A 22,500-nucleotide genomic window follows, 5' to 3' on the forward strand; every position below is an offset into this window, starting at 1 on the left:
TGAACATGCAGTCTCAAATTAGAATCAATTTTAATGAGAACTTTATTCTGAATTTATTAGTATTCAATCTAAATCATTCATTCATTTACCTTCAGCTTACTCTCTTTATTAATCTTCTGTGAAGCTGCTTTAACACAATCTACATTGCAGAAGCACTATAGAAATTGAATTCATCATGGATCGCCACAGTGGAATGAACCGCCAATCTAATTCATTTAATCATTTTCGTTGTGTAATTCATTCATTCATTTTCCTTTGGATTAGTCCCGCCAACTATTCCAGCATATGTTTTATGCAGCGGATGCCCTTCCAGCTGCAACCCAGTACTGGGAAACACCCATATGCACTCATTCTCTCACACACACACACACACACACACACACACACACTTCGGCCAATTTAGTTCATCCAATTCCCCAATAGCGCATGTGTTTGGACTGTGGGGGAAAACAGAACAGTCGGAGGAAACCCACGCCAACACGGGGAGAACATGCAAACTCCACACAGAGATGCCAACTGGCCTAGTCAGTAATCGAACCAGCAACCTTCTAGCTGTAAGGCGACAAGGCTAACCACTGAGCCACCATGTCGCCAAGAAACAAACAGACTCAAATAAAAAGCTACAAATATTATCGAATATGTTTTTATTTACTGTAATGACATATTTTAAATAAGAGTAAGTTTATTTTACAAATTTATTTAACTGATTTATAAAAAATGTCATTTTTGTTTTCCGTTTGATTTGATTTTTTTTATTTAGTTTTTACCTTTTATAGTCTATTTTTAGTTCACATTTTAATATTTAATAATTTAATATTTATTTAAATTTTATTTCATGTCATAATATTTGTTTTAAGTTAATTTTGTGTCATTTAAGAATTTTTTTTCTAATTATTTTGTTTTAATAAAATATTTTGTAAATATTATTTTCCGTCATTATATAATATATACAAAATATTTTATTAAAACAAAATAATTAGAAAAAATAATAAATTAAATGACAAAATTAACTTAAAACAAATATTATAAATAATAATATTTTATTACAAATTATTTCAATTGTTTATATTATATTTGATTTCATAATATTTAATTTAAGTCATTTTTGTGTCATTTAATTTATTGTTAGATTATATTTTATTATATACTTTATTTGTATTTGATATTTTATTCTTTTTCTAAAGAATTTTAATAAAATATTATATATATATATATATATATATATATATATTAATAATAATAATAATAATAATAATTATATTTTAAACAATGTTATTTAATTAAAAATAATTTCACTTTTTTATATTTTATACTTTATTTAACAATATTTATTTTCAGTTGTTGTGTTTTATTTATATTTTGTGTTACTTAATCTGATTTTTAAATAATATTTTATGTTTTATATTTTATTTATTTGTTTCAAATTTGTATTTATTACATGAAAATAGTATTCCTCCAGTCAGCAGTAGGTCAGAGGTCAGAGAGCTGCTGTTTCTCTCTCTCTCTCTCTCTCTCTCTCTCTCTCTCTCTCTCTCTCTCTCTCTCTCTCTCTCTCTCTCTCTCTCTCTCTCTCTCTCTCTCTCTCTCTCTCTCTCTCTCTCTCTCTCTGTGTGTGTGTGTGTGCGTGTTTCATTAATAAACTCAGTCACATTTTTCATCTCGACTGAAGTCCATCTGGTTCGTCCAGTCACAGAGGTGTGTGTGTCTGTACGTGTGTGTTTCCTGTTCTCAGTGTGTTTTTTTATGACTGTTTATGTGCAGGATCACCATGGGTGTGTTGTTTAAAGCATCAGTCTTTGTGTTTGTGTGTGTGTGTGTGAGTGAGATTCATGCCGCTGCGTCACTGATTGTGAATTGTTTCAGCTGAATGAAGAAAATCCCGCTCTGTTTGACCACAGTGTGTGTGTGTGTGTTGCTGCTGTTAGTCACTCAAACTCTGCCATTCTGGTTTCACCTTTTAGTCACGTCAACAAATCTTGTTTTTAATTGATTATAATTGTAACTGTAGTTCTCTTACGTATGTATTTAACTCTTTATAGGGCCCTTTATAGGGCACTCGCTATAAATACTCATTAGAAAGACCCCTATGACTTCAATAGAATGATACTGTTATCAATGTCAGTGAGGTTACTACAACTATACAGTAGATTCGCCACCAATAAGGGTTAATTTATCTGTCCATTATTCATTCATTCATCTTCCTTCGGCTTAGTCCCTTTGTGTATAAGGGGTAGCCACAGCAGAATGAACCGCCAACTTTTCCCAAATGCAAGGTTTATTACACAGAGAATGGTCAGGGCTAACAACGGTCAACACAGAGGCAAGCAAATGTTATACAAGCAATCCAGAGTCGTAGTCAAATATCAGGCGAGTGGTCAAAAGGCAGAAAGCAGACAACGTAAAACAAACAAAACATGGTACAAACACGGGAGGCAAGGCAAGGAAAACGTGTCGTAATGTTCACATTCACAAGACTCAGCCAAGAGGTATGCGTGAGTGCAGTGTACATAGTCAATGTAACCACTTCATGAGCAGCTCCCAGCCGCGAGTGTGTGTAATCTACTGAATGAGGAACAGGTGCGAGTGAGCGGTGCATGACTGGAACTTGTAGTTCTGTTGCTGGCAGATTTGTAGTTCTCCAGTGATCTGCATGGGCTAGATCGCTGGTGACTGTGACATTGTTCGTGCCATTAATCCGTCACTTCTCTCTTTGAATAAATTCAGTGAAGTTGTTCGAACACAGTTTAATAACAACCTTCACTGAACTATACTACACGGTCAAAAACGGTTACGGTTTTACTTCCATCCTCATGACAGAACTTCTTCCTTCTCTAGGTGACTTCAGCATATCTTCTACATTAAAAATTAAATGATTCAGTACAATATTTTCAAGTTTTGCCTTTCACATTATCATTAATTAAAGATAAATATAACGATTAACGTATGGCTCTTACGTTTATAATTGTTAAATCATCAAGATCATCAATGCATACAATCTGAAAAGTCTTTTGAGAGGTTCAGATATGGTGTACAGCCTCATTTATTTTTCATAATATGTGTGTGTATAAATATGTGAAGAAATTCCTAAATTGTAAACATGACCACTGCATGAATATTAAACCATATGATTTTCCCTCACCTCTTTGTGAAGTTTATTCATAAACAGCTTGTCCGCTGGCTCTTAAAAAAGTCTAAAAAAACGTTGTCCAAAACAACATTTTAGGCCTTAAAAAAAGTTTTAAATTCACTGAATATTGTGTTTAGGGTCTTAAATCATTTTAAATAGGTCTTAATTTTCGAAATAACAGGTGTAAAACTGACTTAATTGAGCCACATCTATCCCAATCACCAACAATACATCTTAATAAAACCTTTTTTTATATTTTACGTTTATTTATCGCAAGAGAAAGATGTTAAATGTTTAATCTAAAAACAATTACATGATTCCCCATCATAATACCCAGCCATTAGAGCACAGTGTCAAACTCAGTTCTTGGAGGGCCGGAGCTCTGCACGTTTAGTTCCAACCCTAGTTAAACACACCTGATCAAACTAATTGAGTCCTTCTGCTTGTTGGAAACCTGCTGGTAAGTGTGTTGGAGCTAAACTGTGCAGGGCTGCGGCCCTACAGGATCGGAGTTTGACACCCCTGCATTAGAGAAAATCCTTAGTGTTTATCCTTGTATACGTCAAAATGTAACTCTTGGAGGTCTTGAAGTCTTAAATTTGACTTGATGAAACCAGCTGAATCCTGATAAACTAATTTTGAGAGGATCACATGCTAATGATTACAGAATTAAATGATTCAGTACAATATTTTCAAGTTTTTGCCTTTCACATTATTATTAATTTAACATAAATAAAAACAATTAAACGTATGGCTCTTACGGTTGATATTGTTAAATGATCAAGATCATCATTGCATACAATCGGAAAAGGTCGTTTGAGAGGTTCAGATATGGCGTACAGCCTCATTTATTTTTCATAATATGTGTGTGTATAAATATGTGAAGAAATTCCTAAATTGTAAACATGACCACTGCGTGAATTTTAAACCATATGATTTTCCCTCACCTCTTTGTGACGTTTATTTATAAACAGAGGCCTGTCCGCTGGCTCTTAAAAGTCTAAAAAACGTTTCCAAAACAACATTTTAGGCCTTAAAAAGTTTTAAATTCACTGAAATATGTGTTTAGGGTCTTAAATTATTTTAAACAGGTCTTAATTTCGAAATAAACATGTGTAAAACTACTTAATTGAGCCAACATATATCCCAATCACCAACATACATCTTAATAAAACCTTATTTTTTTTACATTAATTTTTTTTAATCGCAAGAGAAAGATGTTAAATGTTAATCTAAAACAATTACATGATTCCTCATCATAATACCGAGCCATTAGAGAAAATCCTTAGTGTTAACCCTGTTATACGTCGAAAAATTTAACTCTTGGTGGTCTTAAAAGAGTCTTAAATTTGACTTGATGAAACCAGCTGAGTCCCTGATAAACTAATTTCGAGAGGATCACATGCTTATGATTGACCACGGCTGGTCCCGCATCAGCTAACACATGGATCACCAATCAGACCATTCCTAACTTACTATAAAAAGCCAGAGTTTCATACCTCAGTATCTTTATCTCTAAGAATCCCCACTTCCACCCCTACTCCGCCCTTCTTTCTAGATTGGGGGACACGCCGGCCTAGTGATTAGCACTGTTGCCTCACAGCATGAATGTCACCGGTTAAAGTCCTTACTGAACCAGTTGACATTTCTGTGCGGAGTTTGCTCGTTCTCCCCGTGCTCGTGTGGGTTTTCCACGAGGGTATCCTCCCACAGTTCAAAAACACGTGACCTAAGTAAATTGAACATACTAATTATTAGCATCACAATCAAGCTCTTAGTAAGCTGTATGTCTCTCTTTTGCCATCCCTATATCTGTCATTAGCCAGAAACAAGTCAGGGAAGTTCATCGAGATCTAACTAAGCTCAAACTCCCCTCTCGTCTTGCTAACAGGAGCTCGAGGATCTTATAAATTCAGGGCTCTCTCCCAGGACAGCTGCCAAACAAGCTTTATTATCAATCATCAGCTAAGTGTGAACTCTTGAAAAGTTTCTCAGCTTGTAAAAGATCATTTAATACTGTAAATACTGGCTCTGTTGTAACTTTACAGATGTGAGCACACACACACACTTGTACTGCTATATTTATGGGGACTTCTCATAGACATAATGATGTTTGTACTGTACAGACTGTATATTGTGTCCTTTTCTTCTTCAACTCTACCTCTAAACCAGCGAACAATCTGCACTTTTACACTTACAAATACTTCATTCTGTCTGATTTATAAGCCGTTTTCCTCATGGAGACCAAAAAGGTCAAGATTTAATAGTATTGCTATACTTGTGGGGACATTTGGTCCCCATATTGTAAGGAAAACAAGTTAATACACGCATCATTGAGATTCATTCTCAGAAATGTCAGGCGTTTTATGTGTAAGCACTGTCAGGTGTGTGTGTGTGTGTGTATGTGTGTGTGTGCGTGATCATCCCGCATGTCAGGGTGAGGAGATTCCTCAAGAAGGAGGAGCAATTCCTGGAGTTCCAGAGGCTCAAACACACCCGCTGTCTGTGTGTGTGTGTGTGTCGGCAGGGTGTGAAACTCTCCAACAACGCCTGCAGGAGTGACACAATACACACACATAAGCGACCGACTGACAGATGCAGAAGTGATGCTGGTGCTAGAGGAAACACTCATTCAGCTTAATTCAGATGAAGTTGACAAACCAAGTGTGTGTGTGTCTCTACCTTGTGTTTCTTACATTGTGGGCACCAAATGTCCCCACAAGTATAGCAATACCAGTACATTTTGACCTTGTGGGGACATTTATTTGGTTCTCATTGTGTCTATGGGAAGCCCGTAAATATAGCTGTACAAGTGTGTGTGTGGTAGGGGAGGGGCAAAGAGCAGATATACTGTACATCAAATTGCACAGACTAGGGGCCTACATAGTACACAAGTGCTGGATTTTGTGAGGGCCCCTATACATGTTACCATCTTTCACCCCATTAGTAATGGCCCTGTGTCTGTGTGTGTATTGTGGCGACCAAAAGTACAGTAAAAATCTCATTACAGCTATGGAGAGTCACTATTAATTGTGAAAACTCAATTTGTGTGTGTGTGTTTTCAGGGCGCAGATGAACGACCTGCTGTCTCTGGTCACACGCTTACAGCAGAGTGCAGATCAGGTGGAGAAGAACATCCTGCTGGCCGACCAACTGCTGGAGGAGGTCAGACACACACACACACACATACAAAAACAAACACACACACACAAAAACAAACACACATTGGCCCAATTTAATTTTGTTTAGGAAAACTAAACCTAGGGCTGTGACGGTAACGGATTTTCTGTTACCGCGGTGATGAAGCAAGAAATCATGCGGTATGTCAGTTAACCGCGCATATATATGTTTCCTCTAGGATTTTTTCCAGCTGTGGCGGCAGGCCTTTTTTACAGAGATCTACTAACTACCTGTGGCGTTATTTCAATGACAAATGTCGTGAGCGCAGTATTAGAAGTCGAGATCGCATTTATATAATAGCCTACAGCATGCGGATCTCTGCTTGTGCGCCGATTTTTTTTTTCTGCTCGTGCACAAAACTTCTTGCCTCCCCCTCAAATATAAGCTGCTTTAAGAGCGCGCAGATCTTCTTGTGCGCTCTCAAATAAACGCTGTTGAGGTGCGATTTAGTGCGTTAATGTAACTAGTATGTCTCCAGCCTTTATTAGATTTTCTAGGAATATTTATGAATGCCTCCGGTAATAATGCGTCCGTGTTTGCTGGCCTCAGGCATCACGCACCTGTCACAGTCAGTCAGTCAGCACTTAACCTTAAAGGGTTAAACAAATGACGCACAGCACTACTACGGTTACAGAAAAGTTCACGCTGTTATAACTCACTTACCCTTTAAAGAGCCCATATTATACATGATATAGGGTCATATTTAGGTTGTAAGGGTCTCCAACAACAGTCTAATATGCATGCAAGGTCAAAAAACACTTTGATGGTCTTATAATCTGCATTTATTTTTACCTAGTTATCCCAGCGACTCCCATATGAATCGTTCAGCGATTCATTTGTTCCCAACCCCCTCCTCAGCGCGAAGCTAATCTGCACTGATTGGACCGATGACAGCCTGCTGCGATTGGTCGACAGTGACAGGCTTCAGCACGAGACAGAGTGAAATGCCCAGCTGGTAATCAACTATATAAAAGTAGTCACAGTGCATACACGCTTCATAGTGTAAGGCTTTTTTCACACACACACACAACCCTCCTCAGAAGAACTGGGGAGATCGACGCGAGTCTCTCTCTCTCCCTCTCCCTCTCCCTCTCTCACACACACACACAACGCTCTTCAGAAGAACTAGGGAAAGCGACGCGAGTCTCTCTCTCTCTCTCTCTCTCTCTCTCTCACACACACACACACACACACACACACACACACAACGCTCCTCAGAAAAACTAGGGAAAGCGACGCGAGTCTCTCTCTCTCTCTCTCTCTCTCTCTCTCTCTCTCTCACACACACACACACACACACAACGCTCCTCAGAAAAACTAGGGAAAGCGACGCGAGTCTCTCTCTCTCTCTCTCACACACCACACACACACACACAACCACACACAACCCTCCTCAGAAGAACTGGGGAGATCGACGCGAGTCTCTCTCTCTCTCACACACACACAACGCTCCTCAGAAGAACTAGGGACGCGAGTCTCTCTCTCTCTCTCTCTCTCTCACACACACACACACACAACGCTCCTCAGAAGAACTAGGGAACGTGACACGAGTCTCCTGTCTCCTAGCTTACGATCGATCGCCATAGCAACGACAAACGGCAGTGGAACGCGAGCTCACAAAAGCCTTTAACGTTAAATCCGTAAACAAAGCGGCACGCGTCGCGTTTTTAACGTGGCTTACATGTGATAAGAGAATATAAAGAGTAACCGTGTACTGTACCAGGTTAACAACTCATCTTTGGGTAGAGACTGTCAATATTATCCATCTGAGCACAGCGTGACTTCATTCGACCGGCGGCGTCTGTGTGTGTGTGTCTAGTGTTTTTTCTGTGTTAGTGGGCGGGGCCGCAGGTTTCAAATCTCCCTGGTTTGCGCGCGTAACTACTGGCGAGGCTTGTGTTTCGTGGCTGCGTCATCGCGAAACACCTAATGACTCGTTATCAAGGCGACTCGTTTGAAGCACTATGAGTCGACTCTTTTATAGATGAATCAATAGTTTTAAAACCTTAGCCTTAGCTGGATATTTCACTTCACTTAGAGCTGTGTTACACACTACATGGAAGGGCATTTTCAAAAACCCATAATATGGGCTCTTTAATACACTTTGGTGCGATCACCCACTATTAAAATCGCTCAACAGAAAATAAGCCTTTTTAACGCACCGCTGTAATTTCTATATCCCAGTCCCTTTATCAACGTTTTGAATGCAAGTCATTATTTTAAAGATTATGATTGAGAATATGATTTTACCTCAGCGCTGCACTTTTCTCCTTCGCCCTCACGCTGAGTTCAGGTGACGGAGTGTTGTGAAGTAGTTAAACTATCAAACTGGCACAGGAATATCAGTATATTAATATAGGCTTTTTAATAAACTCTCTTATATCTGCTGGTGCTGCTATTAATACGCAGATGGTTATGCTGGTGCAGCCGTTATTACACGGTTCAGGTTATCAAAAAGCCAGTTTTCGCCTACATGATGTTTAATTATGGGTGGGTCGCAGGTGGATAAGTTTAATCATTGGTTATGCAGACCACTTTGATTAAACTAAAGCGAAACTGTCCGATCAATGGATGTTTGTCATAAAGAGTGATAATATAGGCTGCTCTTTTAATTTTGATCATCCAGTTAACAAAGATTCAATATTCCAAACTGAATATTTCACTTTTATTTTATTTATATTACGATTGTATTTAACCGGTTTGTGTTTTGGCCGCGGCATATAGCGGACCCTGAGGTACATCGCTTCACCTCAAAGTTTATTAATTATTCTTGTTTATTTTTTAAACTGACCGACAAAAACTAAGATACAAATTGTACAAAACTAAAGTCGTTCAAAGAATATTTTTCTTCCGACGAAAATATCTGAATTGTGTATTTTTGTGCGTCTCCATCCGCTACACATCTGTGCAGTGTTTGTTTCGCTCCACGGAAAAAAGAATTTAATTAATTCTCCACTGTAATTACTGCTACACAAACCCCTGTGATATATTGGCAACATGTTTTTATAAATGTCTTTACACAAAATTATTATGCTATAGCCTACTTTAAGTCAAAATATATGCGATTGTTGACTCATCACCATGGTCGCAGCTCGCGCTTCTGTTTACAGCTTCTGTAAAAAAAGACCTACATTTGACCAGCTTTTTAGCAAAGCCTATATTAATATACTGATATTCCTGTGCCAGTTTGATAGTTTAACTACTTCACAACACTCCGTCACCTGAACTCAGCGCGAGGGCGAAGGAGAAAAGTGCAGCGCTGAGGTAAAATCATATTCTCAATCATAATCTTTAAAATAATGACTTGTATTAAACATGTTGATAAAGGGTTTGGGATATAGAAATTACAGCGGTGCGTTAAAAAGGCTTATTTTCTGTGGAGCGATTGATTTGAGTTAGTAGGCCTGCTTTATTAAAATAAGCTTAAAATAAAAACAGCCTATGCCGGTTATTAAAAAGGATTCAGCGTTTTCGTTTTGTAATCTAAATTTGTAATTTAAGTGGAAGATACTCACGGCAGGCCTTTTATTTAGTTTAATCTGTTTTTCTATACAATCCTGAAAGATTCAGAAAAATAAATACACAAGCAAAAATAAATAATAAACTAAAATGGGCGGTGATGACGGTAATAGCCACATCACCGCGGTTGACATCTCATTAAGCGGTAAGGCAGTGATGCGGTTATCGTCACACCCCTAACTAAACCGAATAAAAGAAGTCAGCATTTTGTCTTTGTGTTGAACGGTTCTCTCAGGTCCACATAATGTCACCATGACTTTAACATAAACATATCTTAATTTACAAGTCAAAGAACAGGTTTGGTGTGGATTATAGATCCCCACTGCTGATTGGCTAACAGTTTGTATACTTAAACATTATAAAAAAGTTCAGCAGGACAGCGTAACTTCTGTATGTGTGTTTGAAACAGGCAGCGATGCAGAAGTAGTGGGCGGAGCTAAACAGACAGTGATGTTAAAGTAGTGGGCGAGGCTATACAGAAAGTGATGTTGTAGTGGGCGGAGCTAAACAGACAGTGATGTTAAAGTAGTGGGCGGAGCTATACAGAAAGTGATGTTGAAGTACTGGGCGGAGCTATACAGAAAGTGATGTTGAAGTAGTGGGCAGAGCTAAACAGGCAGCGATGTAGTAGTGGGCGGAGCTAAACAAACAATAAAGCTAAACAGGCAATGCAGAAGTAATGAGTGGAGCTAAACAGGCAGTAATGTTGAAGTAGTGGGCGGAACTAAACAGAAAGTGATGTTGTAGTGGGTGGAGCTAAACAGAAAATGATGTTGTAGTGGTCGGAGCTAAACAGACAGTGATATTGAAGTAGTGGGTGGAGCTAAACAGAGAGTGACGTTGTAGTGGGCAGAGCTAAACAGACAGTGTTATTGAAGCAGTGGGTGGAGCTAAACAGAAAGTGACATTTGAGTAATGGGCGGAGCTAAACAGACAGTTATGTTGAAGTAATGGGTGGAGCTAAACGGGCAGCGATGTAGTAGTGGGCGGAGCTAAACAGACAGTGATGCAGAAGTTCGGGTGGAGCTAAACACACTGAAATGTTGAAGAAGTGGGCAGAGCTAAACAAAGTGGTGTTGAAGTAGTGGGCGGAGCTAAACAGACTGATGTTGAAGTAGTGGGTGGAGCTAAAAAGACAGTGATATTGAAGTAGTGGGTGGAGCCAAACAGAAAGTGATGTTGAAGTAATGGGCGGAGCTAAACAGACAGTGATGTTGAAGTAATAGGCAGAGCTAAACAGGCAGCGATGTAGTAGTGGGCTGAGCTAAGCAGACAGTAAAGCTAAACAAGCAACAATGCAGAAGTAATGGGCAGAGCCAAACAGGCAGCGATGCAGAAATAGTGGACAGAGTTAAACTGGCAGCAATGTAGTAGTGGGCGAGCTAAACAGATAGTAAAGCTAAACAGGCAACAGGAATTCAGAAGTAGTGGGCGGAGCTAAACAGGCAGCGATGTAGAAGTAGTGGGTGGAGCTAAACAGGCAGGAATGCAGAAGCAGTGGGTGGAGCTAAACAGTAATTGATTCAAAAGTAAACTGAGGTGGAGTTTAGCCACATTATTACAATATAAAGAGACTCATTCCTCAACCTTTGGCAGATTTTAGATTAATCAGAAAGTTTTGAGTTCTGAAATGTGTGTGTGTGTGTGTGTTCAGGATCTGGAGAATGAGCGCAGGGGCTCTCCTCTCAGACAGCAGGGTCCGGCCGCTGAGAATCTGTCTCAGGCTGAGATGCTGCTGAAGGATCTGTTCATGGACGTCAGCAAAGTCAAGAAGCTTCAGCACCCGCAGGCCAGCATCATCGAGCGCGAGTGAGTAAAGAAAACACTTACTCATACTACAGATCAGAGCTGTTTCTGAGCACTAACGTGTGTGTGTGTGTGTAGTGTGAGTAACCTGCATGATCGCTGGTCCAAATACTGCGGCACATACAGGCATCTGTACGGACAACTTCACGAGCTCTACCTGCCGCCCGGAGTGGACTGGAGCAAACTGATGAGCGACAAACAGGTGAGGAGCATCTGTGGATAAGACTAAAGAGACAGAAAAACACTCAGAGGTGTAGACCGTAGCCGCCAACACTGCCCTTTTCAATTCAGTTCATCTTTATTTCTATAGCGCTTTTACAATGTAGATTGTGTTAACATAGAAGATTATAGTAAACTGTAACTGCTTCAGTTTTGTTTTCGGAGTTGAAGTGTAGTTCAGATCAGTCCCAGGTCTTAGATTGTTTCCTGAGCGTCTTCCGTACTTCACACACATCTCCCGCCACCCTCCCATTTTGTTATTTGATATTCCCCTTTTGTTTTGTATTTGAGCTTCGTACAACATCTGGCAACTTGACAAACATGGACAAAAAAAAATTTCCATGTTTTTTAGGTTTCCAGATGTTGTATAAAGCTCATCATCTCACACAATTGACAAAATGTTCAAATCTTCAAGCATTTTATCCCTAATCTGGCAACCTACGATTTCTACACAAGAGGTAGATGAATATGGAGCCAGATCAGCCTCAAAAGTAACACATTTACAAAATAAGTCATACATGCACAGAACAGTTCACATTTGCATGAATTCCCATTCCTGAATTCAAAACACAATTCATAAATATGCAAATCCAATTTGTAGTTTAAAAAGCACATATTCGTAAATAGGCAAATCCAATTCGTAAATTAAAAACACAATTTATAGATATGCAAATCGGATTCATACTTGACACAAATCGTAAATGTGCAAATCTAATTCATAAATTAAAACACAATTCACAAATATGCAAATCCAATGCATAACACAATCAATCAATATGCTAATTCAATTTGTAAATTTAAACATAATTCATAAATATGCCAATCTAATTAATAAATTAAAACACAATTCACAAATATGCAAATCCAATGCATAAATTAAAAACACAATCGATTAATATGCTAATTCAATTCGTAAATTAAAACACAATTCGTAAAGATGCAAATCTAATTTGTAGTTTAAAAAACACAATTCCTAAATATTCAAATCCAATTCATAAATTAAAAACACAATAGATATATATGCAAATCCAATTTGTAATAAAAAAACACAATTGATAAAAATGCAAATCCAATTCAAAAGTTAAAAACACAATAGATAAATATGCAAATCCAATTCGTAAATCAAAAACACAATAGGTAAATATGCAAATCCAGTTCATAAATATGCTAATCGGATTTGTTAATAAAAAACACAATCCGTAAATATGCAAATCAGATTCCTAAATAACACAATTCGTAAATATGCAAATTCAATCCGTAAGTTAAAAACACAATTGATAAATATGCAAATCCAATTCGTAAATCAAAAACACAATAGATAAATATGCAAATCCAATTCAAAAGTAAAAAACACAATAGATAAATATACAAATCCAATTCAAAAGTTAAAAACACAATAGATAATATGCAAATCCAATTCAAAAGTTAAAAACACAATAGATAAATATGCAAATCCAATTCGTAAATCAAAAACACAATAGATAAATATGCAAATCCAATTCGTAAATCAAAAACACAATAGATAAATATGCAAATCCAATTCAAAAGTTAAAAACACAATAGATAAATATGCAAATCCAATTCGTAAATCAAAAACACAATAGATAAATATGCAAATCCAATTCAAAAGTTAAAAACACAATAGATAAATATGCAAATCCAATTCGTAAATCAAAAACACAATAGATAAATATGCAAATCCAATTCATAAGTATGCTAATCGGATTTGTTAATAAAAAACACAATTCGTAAATATGCAAATCAGATTCCTAAATAACATAATTCGTATATATGCAAATTCCATTCGTAAGTTAAAAACACAATCGATAAATATGCAAATCCAATTCGTAAGTTAAAAACAATTCATAAATATGCAAATCAAGTTCGTAAGTTAAAAACAATTCATAAATATGCAAATCAAGTTCGTACGTTAAAAAAAACAATCACTAAATATGCAAATCCAATTTATAAATTCTTGACAAAATCCATAAATATGCGAATCAGATTTGTAAATAAAAAAACACAATTCGTAAATATGCAAATCTAATTCATAAGTTAAAAACTCAATTCGTAAATTGACAAGTAAAAAGCATAAATATTTCCTGGAAATTACAAACTGTATGTCGTAAATGTGAATTGTGCTCTGCATGTGTGATTTTATTTTGTAAATGTATTATTTTTGAGACTCTTCAGGCTCCATAGATGAGCGGGCGGTTGCTTTTCTGGATGTATCTAGAGGAAGAGTGTAAAAACTATTAGTGATTTTAACAAATGAGCCCTTATTTTAAAGCTTTTCCCCATTTTTATGATAGTATAAATGTTTCGTAACACTGCATTACACTGCGTAAGCGTTCACATTTTACAGCATGAGCATGATCATATCTGCATGTCTAAAAGATTGAAAACGGCTGCTTTAAACCAGAAACCAGAAAGCAAAACATAGATGTGAAGAAACATCAAGAGTCTGATTTATCGGAGTTTGTGTGTGTGATCTTTCAGAAACTCCTGCAGGACGAGGCTTACGGCCCGACTCTGACTGATGTGGAGAAGCAGATCGCACAACACAACATCCTGCACAAGCAGATAGAGGAGTACCACAGAGCCCTGGAGGACAGCGGAGTCAGTGACACGCGCACACACACACACAACACACACACACCACACACAGACACACACACATATACAGCAGCAGATAGAGTACTACCACACAGCCCTGGAGGAGAGTCAGTGACACATACACACACACACACACACACACACATATATATATACATGGTTTACAGAGACATTCCATGGTCATAATGTACTGTATACAGTAAAAAGCAGGTAATATATGGCCCTACCCCACCCCTACTGCTAAACCAAACCTGTTAAGGTTTAAAAAAAAACTGGTAACCCGCCACGAATCCTGTGGCAAGATTATAATTTCAACAGACCCTGTTAAGTATGATTTTTAAGCATTTTGAATTACAGGGACATGAGGTGTGTCTCTGTAAACCACCGTAATATAGTACAATTAAGGGGTTTAGGATTGGGGTTAGGGCTAGGGGTAGGCCATAGTCTCTATCATTAACAATGATAGAAAAACAATGAAAGTCTATGCAATGTCCTCACTAAGATAGCAAAACAAACCTGAGTTGTGTGTATGTACTGTTTTGGTGGTTTACAAGGACAGTTTTCTGTATAAAGACATGGGTATGATCTAGTTTTAATCTACTATGGGGGTTTATGAGGACATGTGGGACGTCCTTGTAATGTGGAGTAGTATATAAACACCATGCGTATAGATACGTAGTACAAAACTATATACAGATCAGTGAATCCACTCACCAAATAAATAATAACATCCTCAGGAAAAACAGGTACAATCCAAAGTAAAATATGATAACAAAGTTTGCTTAAAGACCTTAAATCAGGGATCACACAAACTTGTTCCTGGAGGGCCGGTGTCCTACAGATTTAGCTCCAACCCTAATCAAACACACCGAACAAGCTAATCAAGGTCTTACTGGGTATACTTGAAACACCCAGGCAGGTGTGTTGAGGCAAGTTGGAGCTAAACCCTGCAGGGACACCGGCCCTCCTGGACCGAGATTGGTGACCCCTGCCTTAAATGATGTAATGGATCGAATGTTCGGAGGTAAATTATTTTAATCTGTTGGACCCATAGGCGGAGGGTGAACTAACTCCAGGGTAAGGCTAATATATGCGCTGCCCTTTAATGCATTTAAAAGATTTGCGACCGACCAAGAAGAGGTTTTAACAAAGCACCACCTATCAACAAACGTCTATTATATTATATTCAACACGCACATTAAATTATTTATTAAACTCACTGATCCCCACTAGCGGTCAAAAGTTTGGGGTCAGTTTATTTATTTTTGATTATTATTACTTTTATTTAAAAATCTAATTAAAATTAGTTCATCAAGACAAGGCATTTATTAAATATAAAAAAATTGTTAAATACTTATTTATTAAATATTTATTTATTACTGACTGTATGCAGTTTCAAATCAAATTATTACTCCTTGTTGCTTTTCATATTATTAATAATATAATAATAATAATAATAATAATAATTATATATAATAATAATAATAATAATAATAATAATAATAAAAATAATAATAATAATAATTAATATTAGAGAGTACGCAGCGCTCACTATTCTTCCGCCCTAGGTGGCCACCTAGGTCGCCACTGGACGTGCCGGCCCCGAGAATATGAAATCATTCTCTTATCACGAGGCCAATCGAAAACCAAACTTTTAGTTCAGCAATAATATTTGACCTTTAAAATGTAAAACTCCAAACGATTGGCTAAACAAGATTACTCACTATAGGCTAGACTACGTTACATTAACTATCAATTTCATTTAATGCTGAAAACAAGTTAAACCAGTGTAATATATTATTATGCCTCTCTCAATACTCATTGTCATTATTTTACTGATGTCCTTGACCAGCAAATCAGATAGTCCTCTGGCCAGCACTTTTGGTTTGGTTTTCAGAGCAGCTACGAACTCCAGTAATAAACAGCGCTCATCAGTGCAACGTGCGGGGTTGGATAGTTCCATTTTTGTGCCGAGGGGACTTTAAATTTGATTGACAAACTTACATTAGCTAAAGTGTTGTGTTAATCATCAACATTAAATTACATTCATATTCGCCTTACACCCGTTACATGTTTTCAATGCATTTTTTTTCTTTGCTGCTATCTCCGTGGTCTCTGGCCAGGGGAGGCTAACCCTTCCCCGCCCACCACATGCTCCACCTATGGTTGGACCCTTAAACATAAAAACTCTTTTACCCCTTGATTTTCTACAACGAGGAACAAAAAATAAGTCTGAGCAGAATGTCTAACTTGATCGTTTAAGGAAATAAATACAAAATATTGTTGTAAATATTACGGATTCTGAAAAATGAATACATTTAAATATAAAGTGAAGCCAGTGAATATGTCATCTTGTGTGCAAAGATGACCACTGCAATACATACACACATGCGTATAGATACGCATACATTAAACAATGATTGTGTAAAATGAACAACCCAGAACAAATCTGCAAAGTCTATTATATGCCGTATTAAGAGGAGCAAGATCTAATTTTGACGCACGAAACCATGTACTGGGTGTTTTCCTGGCTTGAGTGCACGACCGTGGTTGCATTTCTGGACCGACAGTTCAGCTGTGAACCAGCGGTATCAGCTGCTTAAAGAGGCTTGAGTCTTGGGAAAACACAGAAGAGTTAGGTAAGTTTAGTTAGTGGGAAATGTGGGTTAGTTTGGGGGATTTTTGATTATGAGCCAACTGCTTATGTCTCTGATAAACAATATCGCAATAATCAAAAATTGGCAAATTAAGTTAAAGAGCAAGTTTCTTGCGAACACTAAAAGAAAAACAATGCCTAGAGCGATGTAAGGTGCTAATTCCAAAGTTGACTTTACTTACATATGATTATTATGTGATTTAAAGGAAAGTTCAGAATCAGCCACTCTCCAAGGTACTTAATCATATCAACATTCATCCAAAGAAGTACCGTCATTACATGATATAGAATAAGAGTAACTGTTTGATTTAAGTTTTCATCTGGAACCAAAAACCGTAATGTAAGACTTACTTTAATTAAGCACTAATTTATTATCTAAAAGCCAATTTTGTAAGAGATTAAAACCATACTGAAGGGACAACTTTTGGTGGTTTACAAGGACAGTTTTCTATAGAAAGACACGGGAAATGCTTGTGCAGAGGAGTACCACACAGCCCTGGAGAACAGTGAAGTCAGTTTTGGTGGTTTACAGGGACTCTCCATAGGCCAGAATGTATTTTATACAGTAACAACCACTTATTATATGTCCCTACCTTTACACTCAACCCTCACAGAAAACCTGAGGCAGCATTTTAAATGTCAAAAGACCTTGTTAAGTATGATTGAGTTACAAGGACGTCCCACTTGTCTTCATTAACTCCCATAGTAGATTAAAACTAGATCATACCCATGTCTTTATACAGAAAACTGTCCTTGTAAACCACAAAAACCAGTATGTACACACACACTTAGGTTTGTTTTACTATCTTAGGGAGGACATTATGTAAACTTCCATTGTTTTTCTCTCAGGTTAATGATAGTGTCTAGGCCTACCCCTAGCCCTAGCCCGAACCCTAAACCAACCCTAACAGAAACAGCTGCACATGATTAGATACTAATAAAAACATGGCCGATTTATAAGCACTAATTAGGGAGGAGCAGTGAAATGTCCACTTACAAGTATAGCTAAACCTGTACACTCACACTTATTCAGTGAGGACATTGCATAGACTTCCATTGTTTTTCTATTAGGTTAATGATAGTGTCTATGGCCCACCCCTAGCCCTAACCCAAACCCTGCCAATCCTCAAAGAAAGAAGTGCTTGTCTTTTGTCATGTTCGTCTGTGGGGAAAAGGAGCGAGGACTCAATTGAAGAAATAATATCGGTTTTATTTATAATAAAATAAAAGGCAAAACAGCAAAATAAACTACCCCGAGGGGGAAAACAATAATAAAACAAATAAACAATCAAAACAAACTAGGATGGGCTGGGGCCGACAGGGCTAGGCGTCTGGGTTGTGCCGGCAGGGTAAGGAGCTAGGCAGGGACCGGCAGGGCAAGACGTCTGGGTGGTGCCGGCAGGGTATAACATCTGAGTGGTTCAGGCAGGGAAAGGGGCAAGGCTGGGGCCGGCAGGGCAAGGAGCCTAGCTGGGGCTGGGGCCAGGGAGGGCAAGGAGCTGGATGGGGTCGGCAGGACAGGAGGCTTGTGGGAAGCTGGCTGGGTAGAGGCCTGTGGGGAGCCGGCTGGACTGGAGCCGGCTGGACAGGGGGCCTGAGGGAAGCCGGCTGGAAAGGTGACCTGAGGGGAGCCGGCAGGGCTCCAGCCCCAGAGCGCCCGCCAGTGTGGGCTCCAGCCCCAGAGCGCCCGCCAGTGTCGGCTCCATCCCAGAGCGCCAGCCAGTGTCGTCCAGCCCCAGAGCGCCCCCAATGTCGGCTCCAGCCCAGAGCGCCCGCCAATGTCGGCTCCAGCCCCAGAGCGCCCGCCAATGTCGGCTCCAGCCCCAGAGTGCCCGCCAGTGTCCGGCTCCAGCCCAGAGCGCCCGCCAGTTCGTCATCGTATGTCATCTTGTCCTGTGTTCCAGTCCTGATCCCTGCCAGCCTGCCCAGTCTAGTTTGTTTTGTTTGTTTGTTTGTTTATTATTTATTTGTTATTGTTTACCACTGAACGTGACCTCTTTAGATACTAACAAAAGCAACTTCTGGCTGATTTGTGTTAACTTTAATTAGCGAGGAGCAGTGAAATGTCTAAACACACACACACACACACACACAAACACACATGTATAATAATAAAGATGTTGATCTGTTTTTCTCCACAGGATAACTCGTCTGCTCTTCAGAAGCAGTATGCGGCTCTGCTGGTGAGATATAATCAAATACAGTTTACGGGACAGTTTCTGTAATCATGTTATGCACCAATACTAATTATACTAATTATAATTCGACTGAGGCTGTTGTTTGTGCTTGTGATTTTATGTGTGTGGGCCGTGTGTTTCAAGTGTGTGTCTCTGTGTTCTTCTGTATGTGTGTGGTGTGTGTGTGTGTGGTGTGTGTGTGTGTGTGGTGTGTGTGTGTGTTGTGTGTGGTGTGTGGTGTCTGTTTGTTCTTCTGCATGTATGTGTGTCTGTGTGTGTTTTCGTGCTGGTTATGTGGTGTGTGTGCATGTGTGTTGTCTTGCATGTACATGTGTGTATGTGTGTGATTTGCATGTGTGCATCAGTGTGTGTGTGCCATGAGGTGTGTGTTTAATTGCATATGTATGTGTGCATCTGTGTTGCATGTGATGAGTGTGTGTGTGTTCTGTATGTGGTGTGTCTTTGTGTACGTATTTTTGTCTGTCTGTGTGTGTGTTATGTGGTGTGTGTATTGTATGTGTTCTGTGCGTACATGTATGTTTGTGCGTATTCCTGTCTGTGTGTATGTGTGGTGTGTGTGATGTGTCTGTATGTGTGTATGTGCACCTGTCTCTGTGTGTGTGTTATGTGGTGTGTGTACTGTATGTGTTTTTTGCATGTGTGTGCTTGTGTGTGTTGTACATGTTTGTGTGTGTGTGTGTGTGTCTGGATCTGTCGATGTTATGCGTTTTCTGTCTATCTGTGTGTGTGTGTGTGTCTTTATTCTTCTGTATGTGTCTGTGTACTTGTTCTGTGTGTATATTTCTGTTTGTGTGTGTGTGTGTGATGTGTCTGTATGTGTGTATGTGTTATGTGGTGTGTGTGTCTTTTGCACATGTGTATGTATGTGCTTGTGTCTGGTGTGCATGTGTAATGTGTGTGTGCACATGTTTGTGTATGTGTAATGTGTTTGTGCATATGCAATATGTGTGTGTTTGTGTACGCATTTGTGTAATGTATGTGTGTGCATGTGTGCAGGCGTCATCAGCAGGTCGTCGTGCGCAGCTGTCGTCTCTGTATGAGCTGATGCAGGCCTGCAGTAGAGAGCTGCAGTATCTCAGTGAGCAGCAGCAGAAGATCATCAGCAGAGACTGGAGCGACCGCATCATCGACAGCGCTGGAGTGCGCATGGAGTACGAGGTCAGACAGCAGTCACATCTCACTCCCAAACACCACAACACACACGACATCTATTCCGGGGGGCCCAAACTCAGTGCTGGAGGGCCGATGTCCTGCAGAGTTTAGTTCCAATCCCAATGGGCTATATAATGGTCACAGCTAGTGTTTTTCAGCCGATGAGGAACTTCTGGTGAAAGCTGAATGTGACTATTGTCAATGTCAAACGGTTCCTTTTACAGCATCAGTGCTGTAATATAATTATAATATAATCAGTTAAACAGACTTAAGCATTCATTTAGTTGCTCAACGTAAAACGAGATGAAAGAACGTTTAAATACAAGCACGTCAGTCGCAGCAGGCTAGCGCAGAAACTCCACTGAGGTGTGTGTGTGTGTGTGTGTGTGTGTTTCAGAGGTTTAAGAACAACGGTCTGCTGACACACGAGAGAGAAGTGAGCAAACTACAAGAGGAGACCAACGCTCTCATTCAGGACAAACACCCCGGCGCAGCCGCTGTCAAGGTACTCATCTGATTATTTCATTGATTATTTATTGATTGATTGATTGATTGATTGTTTTGGATGAATGCGTGGATGGATTTGTGGGTAGGTTTGGTTGATTGATGTGGTTGGATTGGTAGATTTGATTTGATTTGATTTGATTTGATTTGATTTGATTTGATTTGATTGATTTGGTTTAGTTGGATGGATGGATGGATGGAAGGATGGTTGGATGGATGGATGGATGGCTGGATGGTTGGTTGGTTGGTCAGATGGTTGGTTAAATGGTTGGTTGGTTGGATGGATGGATGGATGGATGGATGGATGGTTGGTTGGTTGGATGGTTGGTTAAATGGTTGGTTGGATGGATGGTGGATGGATGGATGGATGGATGGATGGATGGATGGATGGATGGATGGATGAATGGTTGGTTGGTTGGTTGGTTGGTTGGTTGGTTGGTTGGTTGGTTGGTTGGTTGGTTGGATGGATGGATGGATGGATGGTTAAATGGTTGGTTTGGTTGGTAGGTTGGATGGATGGATGGATGGCTGGTTGAATGGCTTGTTGGTTGGATGGATGGATGGATGGATGAATGGTTGGTTGGTTGGTTGGTTGGTTGGATGGATGGTTGGTTGGATGGCTTGTTGGATGGATGGATGGATGGATGAATGGTTGGTTGGATGGATGGATGGATGGATGGATGGATTGTTGGTTAAATGGTTGGTTTGGTTGGTAGGTTGGATGGATGGATGGATGGATGGATGGATGGATGAATGGTTGGTTGGTTGGTTGGTTGGATGGATGGTTGGTTGGATGGCTTGTTGGATGGATGGATGGATGGATGGATAAATGGTTGGTTGGATGGATGGATGGATGGATGGATGGATGGATTGTTGGTTAAATGGTTGGTTTGGTTGGTAGGTTGGATGGATGGATGGATGGTTGGGTGAATGGCTTGTTGGTTGCATGTATGTATGTATAGATGGATGGATGAATTGTTGGTTGGTTGGTTGGTTGGTTGGATGGTTGGTTGGTTGGATGGTTGGTTGGATGGATGGATGGATGGATGGTTGGATGGATGGTTGGTTGGTTGGATAGATGGATGGATGGTTAGTTGGTTGGATGGATGGGTGGAAGGATAATTGGATGGATGGATGGATGGATGGATGGTTGGATGGTTGGTTGGATGGATGGTTGGATGTATGTATGTATGTATGTATAGATGGATGGATGAATGGTTGGTTGGTTGGTTGGTTGGTTGGTTGGATGGATGGATGGATGGATGGATGGATGGATGGTTGGTTGGTTGGTTGGTTGGTTGGATGGATGGATGGTTAGTTGGTTGGATAGATGGATGGATGGATGGATGAATGGTTGGTTGGTTGGTTGGTTGGATGGTTGGTTGCTTGGATGGATGGATGGTTGGTTGCTTGCTTGGATGGATGGATGAATGAGTGAATAAAGGGAGTCACACACCAGAAGCGCCGCGCCGCGTGATTGATTGATAGGTTGATTGTTTATTTATTTATTATTTTGCAAACCT

General features: G+C 39.3%; 1 protein-coding gene across 1 annotated transcript in view; it reads left to right on the forward strand.

Annotated features, from left to right (window-relative positions):
• Positions 1-22,500, forward strand: part of LOC130220694 (envoplakin-like) — a 50,265-nt gene that overhangs the window by 7,540 nt on the left and 20,225 nt on the right. Inside the window, 7 exon segments of the mRNA XM_056452917.1 lie at positions 6,193-6,292; positions 11,481-11,635; positions 11,711-11,834; positions 14,351-14,470; positions 19,265-19,306; positions 20,318-20,479; positions 20,871-20,978. Coding sequence (XP_056308892.1) covers positions 6,193-6,292; positions 11,481-11,635; positions 11,711-11,834; positions 14,351-14,470; positions 19,265-19,306; positions 20,318-20,479; positions 20,871-20,978 — 811 coding nt within the window.

Source organism: Danio aesculapii, chromosome 3 (genome assembly GCF_903798145.1).
Source record: "Danio aesculapii chromosome 3, fDanAes4.1, whole genome shotgun sequence".
Taxonomy (NCBI): Eukaryota; Metazoa; Chordata; class Actinopteri; order Cypriniformes; family Danionidae; genus Danio; species Danio aesculapii.